At 54.9% G+C, this 10,806-nt stretch overlaps 2 protein-coding genes across 10 annotated transcripts in view; one reads left to right on the top strand and one right to left on the bottom strand.

Moving 5' to 3' along the window:
- LOC113428317 (uncharacterized) overlaps window positions 1–10,806 on the top strand; it is a 136,680-nt gene that overhangs the window by 81,090 nt on the left and 44,784 nt on the right. The window contains exons 1-4 of one of the 5 annotated variants that reach the window (XM_087953438.1): window positions 7,315–7,487; window positions 7,756–8,362; window positions 8,837–8,951; window positions 9,743–9,810. The exons of 1 other annotated variant lie outside the window; for it this stretch is intronic. In XM_087953438.1, the coding sequence (XP_087809564.1) occupies window positions 7,949–8,362; window positions 8,837–8,951; window positions 9,743–9,810 (597 nt within the window). In that variant the 5' untranslated portion in view covers window positions 7,315–7,487; window positions 7,756–7,948. Of the gene's footprint in view, window positions 1–7,314; window positions 7,488–7,755; window positions 8,363–8,836; window positions 8,952–9,742; window positions 9,811–10,806 lie in introns of those variants that run through there. 3 more of the 5 variants (XM_087953439.1, XM_087953437.1, XM_087953440.1) reach the window with 3 other exon arrangements.
- The window catches only part of LOC113427367 (uncharacterized), a 147,353-nt gene that overhangs the window by 104,982 nt on the left and 31,565 nt on the right, over window positions 1–10,806 (bottom strand). The window contains exon 3 of one of the 5 annotated variants that reach the window (XM_087953422.1): window positions 29–484. The exons of the other annotated variants lie outside the window; for them this stretch is intronic. Coding sequence (XP_087809548.1) covers window positions 29–442 — 414 coding nt within the window. The 5' untranslated portion in view covers window positions 443–484. The remainder of the gene's footprint in view (window positions 1–28; window positions 485–10,806) is intronic. 5 annotated transcript variants of the gene reach the window in all.

Raw genomic sequence — 10,806 nt, 5'->3', positions numbered from 1 at the left:
CCCTTCTGAGCTCCCTAAAGTCTCCCACCTGCCTCTGGAGCTGCTCCTTCTGCTCCTCCGCCTGGCTCAGGAGGAAGCCTTCCGCCAGGGCCACCGCCTGGGAGCTGCTCTCTGCTCCACACTCCCGCACCCAGCACTCCATCTCTGGGGAGAGGAGAGTCAGGAACTGCTCCAGAACCACCAGGTCCAGCATCTGGACTTTGCTGCGCTTTCCTGGGCTCAGCCATCGCCTGCACAAGTCATGGAGTCGGCTGCAAAGTCCTCGGGGACCCTCAGCCTCCCGATATTGGAAGGAGGTCCAGTGTGGAACTTCTGAAGGGAGGATGGTTCCCTCCTGCAGGACCTTCTGCCAGGTTCTGGTCCGGCTCTCCCCACAGCTCACAGGCTGAAGAGCTGCGGGGCCTTTTCTGCTCCCCTCCTTGGCCAAAGGGGCTGTCTCCATCCTTCCTCTCTCCGGCAGAGCAACTCCAAAGGGCTCCAGGGACTGGGGGGGTGTGTGTCTCCAGGGGCCTCTTCCTTCACGGGATCATTTCTGGCACCGCAGGATGGATCCCTGCTGGTCCTTCCTTCCTTCCCACTCTGAGGAAATTGTGGCTTGCAAAGGCTGCTGAGGGCTTTGAGGTTCCGGATCTGGGAGGGAGAGAAAAACTGATGCCCAGGATTAGACAGGGGGATTCAGCCCCTGGACCCCCTTCCCCAACCTGCCCGCAGCCCCAAGCAGCTCCTCCCACTGCAGGGCCCAGATCCCCCCCAAGCAGGGCCAGGAAGGAGGCAGCTGGAGAAGGGCTCTGCTTCTCTCCCCCTCCAAAGACAGGATGGTGCCCTCGGGGAGCCTGGTGAGAAACCTGCCTCCTCCTCCTTGCCGGGCTTCTCTCCTCTCCTGCTGGGCCTCTGTCAGGCTCCCCCTCCCCTGGGCAGAGGGCGGCTGGGGAGCATGGGACGCAGGAAGAGCCCCCTCCCTCACCCGTGGCACGTCTGCATGTCCCCTCGCCAGACTCTCACGCATCCTCACCTCCTCCCCAGGTGTTCAGGAGAGCGAGCGCGGCATCCTAGAGAGGCAAGGCTCAGTGATGTCACTTCCTTTCCCGCCTCCTCTGAGAAGACAGCCAGTGGCCTAATGGGGAAACGCCTGGACTTCCCTTCCCTTGGCGGAGGGCGCCCCCTGGTGGACTTGGGGCAAAGGGCCAGGATGGCAGAAAGAGCGGGAAAGAGGAGCGCATGGGAGGGGGAAGGGAGGGGGCGGGGAAGATGGGCTTGGGAGTAGCGGGAAAGGCCTTTCTCCGTGGCTACCTGTCAAGGACTTAGCAGGCGGCTCTTTCTCCGCCTTCCTCTCCTTCCTGTCCGGGAACCTTCGGTGGAGAGGGAGGGAAAAAGCCTCTCGGGTGGATCTGAAAACTCCTCCCTCAGGAACCTCCGCTCTGAGGGCTGCGCAGAGATCGGAGGAGGCCTCGAAAGGCGCCGGAGTCCCCTCAGAAACGGCCGGGCAGTGGGAAGACGCGGACCGGGAGCCTCGCTTGGACGCCCAGCTCGTGTCTGGCGGGGGTGGCGGGAGGGAAGCGGGCAGGGAGGTCCCGAGGGGGGAAAGGACGGTTCCTCCTTCCTCCGCGCAGCCGCCCTTCTCGGCCTCGGCCTCCCAGCGGAAGGGCAGGGACCCCCGGCCTCTCCTGAGGAGCCCCCGGAAAGGCTCCGCGGGGGAAGGAGGGAGGAGGCCGGGAGGTTCCGGAGCGGAGGAGGGGAAGCGGGCGAGGAAGCCGAGGGAGGAGGAGGAGATTCCGGGCCTTTCGCCTCAGAGCGACTCGCGGGGCTGCGACTCTCAGGACGGAGCCGCCGCTTCTCTGCCGCCCGAGGCAGGAGGAGCCCTTGGGCCGCCCCGGAGAAACGGGGAGTCCGACCGCCTCCCTGGAAGCCCCTCCAGGCCGGATCCCCTCGGAGGTTTCGCCCACCGGTCCCCTTTTCCCTCCCAGAGGGACCGACCGGGGCCCCTTCCCCGAAACCGGCAGGCAGGACGGAGGAAGGGAGTGAGGTGGAGAGACTATATATATAATATACACTTAAATATATACCAGGAGACTTCAATATATTCCGTTTCCAATCATAACCTGTAAGCCGCCCAGAGTCCCCTTATAGGGGAGACATCATAGAACAGAACGACGGAACGGACCATGGAGGTCATCTAGTCCAACCCCCTCAGGCAGGAATTCCTTCAGACCGTTTCAGACAAGATGGGCACCATAACAAAATGTAACATGTAAAGACAAAATCTCTTGTGCCTCGATTTGGAGAGGGGGAATAATGAGGACATCCAGACGGATCCTTCTGGGGTCTCCCAGCCCCTCCCTCAACCCCCATTTTCTCTGGTTACCCCCACCTTCTCCCCTCCCCTAATCTTCGGCCCTTCTAGGATCTGTGGCTCCCTCTTCTCCCCCCAAAAAACAGCCCCCCAAAGACCACCTCAAAGGGAGGGCCTCCTCCCCCTTCACAAGAGGGGTAGATGGGGGGGCTATTGAAGGGGAAAGTCAGAACTCCCTCCATTCATTAGCCCCCCCCGTGGCTCCCCCTGCCCCCTCCCAGGTCCTGATGGGGCGGTGGAGGATCATGGGGAGGGGCAGTCCTGGTCTCCCCAAATTCAACACCCTCCCCAGAAGGGACCGAGGCTAAAATGCTGCCTGACCTTCACAGCCTCAGAGGGGAAAAAAACCGAAAGTTCTGAAGTTGTAAAAATTCTATTTTTCTTCTACTTTTGGTGGCGTTTGTGGATTCAGACTGAACCTGCCTCAGTTTCCCTCTTTCGCTTTCTGCCTCTTTCCAGGCAACCGACTTCGGGGGCTCCGGATCCGGGTCTAAATCGCGGCCGGGAATGTCCCATTCCCGCCCAGTCACGAAGCGGGGGGCAATGGCGGTCCGACTGCGTCTCTTTTCAATTCGGCCGCCTTCCCACGATCCCCCCCGGTCACAAGGAAGGGAGACGGCGATCCCTCTTCGTTCCCCTGGGCGAAGTGGGACGAGCGAGGGAGCAGAGACCACGCGGAGATCGAGGCTTCTCAAACTCCCGCCCCTCTTGCCTGCGACCCCTTTCCCCATTACGGGGGTCTCAGCCCATTTCTCCCCCAGGAGCATTGAAGGCCCCTCCCCTTCTCACCCCCCCGCCAAACTCCCTCCTTAGGCGGGTCTCCTTCCCCCTTCGCTTCCGGGGATCCGGCCCAGCGCCCCCACCAGCAGCACCAGGGGGAGACCAGCAAAAGCCATGGGTGCCGCCCCACAAGCTCCCCCAAAGAGAGGAGAGGAAGGCGCGGAGGCGGAATCGGGGTGTCTGAATTGGGGGGAGGGGGCGTTTTTCTCTAACTTTGGGATTGGGAGGGTTCATGAAAGCGGAAAGACCAATGAGAATCCTCCCTTGTTGCAGCGTCATCGGTCTCCGGGCAGAGTCTCTCTTGACTTCACCCGAGGGCGAAGGGAGTTCGGCGCAGAGAGCGAAGCGGGGAAAGTGGGAGGGGGGTCTTTTCAGTCTTGGGTGGCCGCAGGTCAAGTGGGGGTTCAGGCCAGCCCTGGAGGGGAGCGGGGCTTCCTTTTGCCCTCCCCCCTCAATCCGGCGTGGAGTGCAGCTGCAGTGGATGGGGGAAGGGGAGGCGCAGCCCCATAGCCAGGGAGGACTTGGGGTCTCTTTAGACGGTTGATTAGGGAGTCCTTGGGCGCCTTCACACACACACACACAAACACGGGGTCACTGCCCTCCCAGCCCCCCCGAATCTTCTGCCTTTGGCTCCCTTCCTGTCGGAGAGCCTGTTGTGCCCTCAGCGCTGTGGGGTTTTCTGACCCACCGCAAATACCGGTAGCAGCTCGGTTTGGGGTTCAAGGGTCGCTGTTCTGGATCTCAATGGGGGGAAAGTAAGATCCCTCCCTTCCAGTGTGTCACCCTATTCTGCAAAGCCCTGGAAGGCAGGAGGAGAAAGAAGGCAAGGAAACTGACCAAGGAGAGATTCCCTTCCTGGCCAGGAGAGCCATCAACCCACGGAAGAGGAGTTGCCTTCGGAAGTTGTGGGAGCTTTCAAGAGGAGCGTGGACTGCCCTCTGTCAGAAAGGGTGCAGTCTCCTGCTTTTGGGGGTGGGGTTGGACTAGATGACCTCCAGTGTCCCTTCCAGCTCTGTTAATCTGTTAAAGAGATGGTCTGAAATGGAATAGAGTTTCCTGCCTGACTAGGGGGTTGGAGTAGAAAACCTCAAAGTTCCCTTCCAACTCTGTTATTCTTTTCCATGCTGTTCTGTTCTTCCGTCCTTCCCTCCCTTCTACTTTGTTGAACTCACTGGGAGGAAAACCTGGGGTATTTTGTGAACCTAAGCGGACATCTGGTTCACCCCTGCATGCACACAGAGGAAAGTCAAGCTGAGAATCGTGAAGAGAGCAAAGAAACTGGAGGGTCCCCGCAGAGCCTGCCATGATCCCCCCTTGAGCTGCAGCCCACCAAGACTGAAAGGACTCCCCCCCCCCGTCCACTTTCACTTTCGCTCTCTGCACCGAACTACCTCCAGTTGAAGTCACAAAGGACTCTGCCCGGAGACTGATGACGCTGAAGCAGGGAGATTTCCCATTGGTGCTTCCGCTCGTTCTGGCCCCACCCAGCTCAAAAGTCCGAGGAAACACACACACACACAGAGAGAGAGAGAGAGAGAGAAATACACACACACACACACACAAACACAAAAGTGTTCATTTCATGGGTAGATTCTGCCGTGGGAAGAAGAGCTGCTGCACTGCATGACAAGGGTGTGGGGAGAGAGGTAGCGAGGGGAAGTCGGGGATCACCCACAGACACCCCCCCCAAACGGGAGGGAAGCCCCGGAAAACCCTCCGCTAAACCAGGGAGAGGCGCCGCTTCGCTTCGGGGCAGAAAAAGGCGATTCCCCTCCCTGAAACCCGCGTCTCCCTTGCTCGGAACGTCTGCACGTAGTGGCTCCTTCCGCTCTCCCGCCCCTCCAACCCCCCCTTCCTACTGTGGGTCAGGAGGAGCCCCCTTTTCCTCACAAACCGCCCCGAACGGAGATCCCGAAGTGAAGTTTGGCCGTTTCTCCTCCGCTTCCCGCTCCTTTCCTTGGAGAACTCCAGCAGGGGTTGCACTAGTTGACCTCCAGGGTCCCTCCCAACTCTGTTAATCTACTATCTGGCCACCATCTCAAGCTGACTAAGAATCTATATACTTTTTTCTGCAGAATAACAAAATATATACAAAGTAAAACACGTTAGAAGGAATTTCGTCCGTATCGAAGGGCGGATCCGGAGCTTTTTCCCCGGGAATCTCCGCCTCTTTCGGCCGTGGAGCAGGAAGCGCCCCTGAACCAAAAGGCTCCTTTTTATTCCCTTTTCACTCCCTTTTATTCCCTTTTCACTCTCGGAGGAAGGAAACGCAGCCCCCCCCCAAAAAAGCCCCCCCTTCTCCGCCCCCCAAAAGGAACCGAGGAACCCAGAAAAGAAACCCAGGAGCCGCTGGAGGTGAAGAGGGGGGAAAAGCCGCCATCTCAGAGGTTCCCCCCCTCGAGGCTGCCGGACAAGAGCTGCAAAGCAAAGCGGCGCCTGGCTGGGCTTGGAGGGCAGGAGAAACTTCGGCTCTCGCCTCGGAAGCCTGGATGGCCGCGGCGGCGGAGATCCGGGTTGCGGAGAGAAGAAGGGCCTTTCTCTGAGGGGAACCCCAGGAAGCCGCGACTTCAGCCCTGACCAAAAGGAGCCTCTGGATCACCAGATGCGGCGAAAACGGCAGGAAAATCCGTGGCTCGTCCGGCTCCTTTCCCGGCTGCCCCAGGAGAGGATTTGGGGGCTGCTCCAGAGGAGAGCAACGGGTGGAGACTCTCCGCGGAGAGAGAAGCGACGGAGAACTGGAGAGAAACTTCCTGACAGGGAGGACAATCAGCCGGTGGGACTCCTGGACACCAGAAGTTGTGGGCGCTTCGTCACTGGAGGCCCTGAAGAAGAGACCCGGCAGCCCCTTGTCCGGAATGCTGGAGGTTCTCCTGCCTGAGCAGGGGGCTGGACTAGAAGACCTCCCAGGTCCCTTCCAGCTCTGTTCTCTTCTAACTGCAGGCTGTTCGTGGTTCTGCCCCGTCAATAAACCTCTTTTCTTTAATCAGCCTCCATTTTCTCCCCTTCTTGGACCTGATTTTTCTTCCGACACTTTCATGGGGAACCCACGACTGGCAGCTGCAACTGAAGATATTTAATGTGGGGGAATCGCGCAGCTGCTGCCCAAAGGAAGCAGGAGACAAACTTGTAGTTTTATATCAATATAAATGTATTTAACATTCGCAGCAGAGAAGACAGTCAGGAACATCCTGAGGTAAATCTCAAACAGTGCACAGAAGAAAAAGGCGGGGAAAAGGGAAACACCCCCTTTCCACCCAATCAACCAATCAGAACTCAGATCCCCTCAGGCGGGAGCCCTCCCTCCCTCAGCCACAATGGCGTGTTTGGGACCTTTGTGCGCTTTCCTTCTCCAGCCATTAAATGGGATATTTTCACATTTAAAGGGTTCAAAAGAAAAAGACCCAAAATGACTTTGCTTTTTTCCGTCAGATTGAATTATCAAGCTGGAATGCACTGCTAAAAAGAAGTAAACATTTCCCCCCCCCCTTTTTTTTCTCTTGTACCTCAGACTTTCTTTCCCCCTCTTTCTGCTTCCCTTAATTTCCTATTTCTATTTTTCTTTGTGTTTTCTGTGATAAATAAATAAGAGCTTGAGACTCCAGGAAGAGTGCAGAGAAGAGCAACAAAGATGTAGGCTAAAAGGTATTTTAACAAAAACTGTTGCTAGAACTGGGTGTGTCTGGTCTGAGGAAAAGGACGAATGGAGACAGGGTGGCATCTTCCAATATCTCAGGGATTTCCACAAAGAAGATTTGTCTTCTCTAAACAAATATAGAAGCAGACCTAATGAAAGAGGCGGAGGTGGAGTTGTACTTGACCTAGAAGAAATAACCAAACTGCTCTAGAAATGCCACAGAAGAAAGACGAAAACCTCCTTCGAGGCATTTGGGTTCCTATAAAAGGGGGAACAGAAGCACAGACGTCGAAGCCTTTGTCTGACAGGGAGCCATGGAGAAGGGGGCCTTTCCCTCTACTCCCAAGCCCATCATCCCCGCCCTCTCCCTTCCCCCTCCCATGCGCTCCTCTTTCCCGCCCTTTCCACCATCCTGGCACCTTGCCCAGATCCACTCGGATCCGCCAAGGGAAGGGAACTCCAGGCGCTTCCCCATTGGGCCACTGGAGGGCGAACGTCACGGCTGCCTTTCCAGAGAAGGAGGCATTAAAGGAAGTGACCTCAATAAGCCTTGCCTCTTTAGGACGCTGCACTCACTCTCTTCAACCCCTGGGACGCCGCGGGAGTTGGAGAGGCTGCAGGAGAGTCTTGCGGAGGGACATCCAGACGTGACCCGAGTGGGGGGGGGCTCTTCGCGGGTCCTTTGCTCCCCAGCCGCCCTCTCCATGCGAAGTGGGGTGGAAGGTGGGTCTGGCAGTGGCCCAGTAGGAGACGAGACAAGCCGGGCGGGGAGGAGGTAGGATTCGCACTGGGCTCCCCAGGTCCCGATTCTGTCTCCGAAGGTGGGTAGAATCTGGGGGTGGGGGTGGCGGCCTGACCAGCTGCCTCCTTCCCGCCTGCCTTGCTCGGGGGACCCTGGGCCCTGCGCTGGGAGGAGCCGCTTGGGGGAAGGGCGTCCAGGGGCTGAATCCCCCTTTCTGATCCTGGGCGTCGGTTTTTCTCTTCTTTCCAGATCCGGAACCTCAAAGCCCTCGGAAGCCTTTGCAAGCCACAATTTCCTCGGAGTGGGAAGGAAGGAAGGAAGCAGAAGGACCGGCAGGGATCCATCCTGCGGCCCCAGAAATGGTTCCCTGAAAGAAGAGGCCCCTGGAGATCCCCCCAGGTCCCTGGAGCCCTTTGGAGTTGTTCTGCCAGGGAGAGGAAGGATGGAGACACTCCCTTTGGCCAAGGAGGGGAGCAGAAAAGGCCCTGCAGCTCTTCAGCCTGTGAGCTGTGGGGAGAGCTGGACCAGAACCGGGCAGAAGGTCCTGCAGGAGGGAACCATCCTCCCTTCAGAAGTTCCACCCTGGACCTCCATCCGATACCGGGAGGCTGAGGGTCCCCGAGGACTTTGCAGCCGACTCCATGACTTGTGCAGGCGATGGCTGAGGCCAGGAAAGCACAGCAAAGCCCAAATGCTGGACCTGGTGGTTCTGGAGCGGCTCCTGGCTCTCCTGCCCCCAGAGATGGAGGGCTGGGTGCGGGAGTGTGGAGCAGAGAGCAGCTCCCAGGCGGTGGCCCTGGCGGAAGGCTTCTTTCTGAGCCAGGCGGAGGAGCAGAAGGAGCAGCTCCAGTGGCAGGTGGGAGACCCTAGGGAGCTCGGAAGGGAATAACTAGAGAGAGTGTTTGAATGCTTCACCCCTCCTTCCGAAACTTCTCCCACGTTCATAATATGTGGCAATTCACCAGTTCTTGTAGGAGCCTCTGGCGCAGTGGTTAGAGTGCAGTACTACAACCTGCTTCTGCAGCCAGCTGCCTACAGTTTGGCAGTTCAAACCCCACCAGGCTCAAGGTTGACTTTCCATCCTTCCGAGGTGGGTAAAATGAGGACCCAAATTGTTGGGGCATTATGCTGACTCTATAAACCGCTTAGAGAGGGCTGTAAAACACTATAAATGGTATATAAATCTAAGTGCTATTGTTCCATTGTTTTCTCATTCAGCCACACGGATGGATATTGGGGGCTTTGAGGTTGTATTCCGAATAGAAGAATCTACTTTGTGTTGTGTGACCTACATTAATTCTGCTTCTTCCTTTCTTCCTCCTATTTGAAGTGCTGCACTGTGGAGATCAGAGATCCTGAGGGAAAGAAGAACCCATCAAATCCCCCTCAGGAGCTATTTTTCAGGAGGATCCCTTGGGAAGATCCAAGTCAGGACACCTCAGGAGGTAATGGGAGATCCTCCAATTCCCCACCTGTCTTCCCTTCCCTCTCTCTTCTCTCCTATAGAACAGGAGTCGCCAACCTTTTGGACCTCAGGGACCCCCAAACTCATAATTTTAAATCCCAGGGACTACTAACCGATTCTGTGGGCATGGTCTAATTTGTGGGTGTGGCTTGGTCATGTGACTGGCTGGGCATGGCTTGTATGTAAATATTATAAATGTTTATATAAATATTGAATTTTTTATTAAAAAAGAGCAACTTTTACCCAAAATCAGTCAAAGCAGGCAGGCAGATCGAGTTGCTCACAGAATCATTCAGTGATCTATTTATCTGCCATCAGCTAGCTCAGTCTGTCATATAAAATTTGCTTGCCGTGAGTCGGCACTGAATAAGAACCTTCAGTCCTAAGGGAGGTTCGGCTGTGCTTAAAAGCAGACCTGAAGATCTAGGGACTAGCTAGAAAGCAAGAAATCCAACCATTTCCTGTTTCCTAGCTAATCTAAATCTCCCAGCACAGCAGAACAGCTGATGGTCCACAAAATAGCAATTTAGCAGGCAAGTTTGCCGGGTAAGGAATGAGTGGGCGGGGAGGGTTCCCGCACGCCATGTGGGTGGCATAGCCTTGTGTTTCTGCACAGCCTGGATTAACTGCTTTGGGGGGCGTGCTCTGGGGCTGAGATTTCTCTGTGGCCCACCAAAATTTTCTCATGGCCCACTGGTTGGCGACCGCTGCTATAGAATGCCGCCTCCTATTTTGTTAATTATGCATTTGGAAATTATTTATTCCTTACAGAGAAACAAAGAATGAAGCTTTCTGGTTCTTATGATGGCAATCAAACAGCGGTTGAACCTCCAACTCAAGTAAGAAAGGGAAAAGAGATTTGTATTCTCCCTTCAGGAAGTGAGGCGGGTGTGCAGAGGGCTCTCTCCTTCTGTTTTCCACCGTTCTTTGTCCTGGATTATTTTCATGTTCTTCCACAACATGGAGAGCAGAATAGCAGGTTCAAGTTTCTGTCGGCCAGCATAACTTCCTCTGGTTATCTTGTTGGGCTAGGTTCTTCTCCAACTTGGAGTTTACAAGAAATAATTTTTTAAAAAGTCCTTCAAGAAGTAGGAATAAACCTATCACAGTTGCAGGAACTGCTAAAGACCCCCCCTTTTTCTTTTCTTTGACTCGGAATTTTGAAAGGCTTATGAAAAATAAATACATTCCCACATTACCATTTTTAAAAAGCCTTATTTATAACCTGTCGTTCTAAATTAAGCAAATTGTAATAAAAAATAAAGCCGACTATTAAAATCCAAAGGGAGTGGCTGTGTTGAGCCTATAATGATGGTACTTTGCGCTACAAAATAATTTCCAGAACTCTGATTTCCGCCTCGATTAAGAGAGCAAACATTCCCGTTTTTGCAATGGCAGATAATGACTTTCCCAGGGAATTTTCTTTGTTCCACTCAGCCAATAACTCAGATTACTAGGTCAATCAATGCTAGATAAAGCGATGGATCAGTTGATCCAGAAGTGGGATTACTTTGCTAAAAAGCACTGAAGTTTTGCAGAATCAATGAACTTGATAAAATCTTCCCCAAATATTTCTTCTGTGAAAGCAATTTTTAGAGTTGCGCATTTTCTCACCTAAAATTAGGACTTGTGTGACGCACAGCCATTTAACTTAATGCATATCTCTGATTTGGGAACAATGGAACAGAATAACAGAGTTGATAGGTATCTTGAGGTCGTCTAGTCCAGGGGTCGCCAACTTCTGGACTTCAGAGAGCACGAAACTCATAATTTTAAATCCCGCGGACCACTAATATGAATTTTGACTGGGACAGTGTCTTGCTGACTTTGGTGGA

The sequence above is a fragment of the Notechis scutatus genome, chromosome 2 (assembly GCF_049901735.1).
Source record: "Notechis scutatus isolate UNSWTSFEM ecotype Mainland chromosome 2, rNotScu1.2, whole genome shotgun sequence".
Taxonomy (NCBI): Eukaryota; Metazoa; Chordata; class Lepidosauria; order Squamata; family Elapidae; genus Notechis; species Notechis scutatus.
This window is presented reverse-complemented; position numbering and strand designations above follow the sequence as displayed.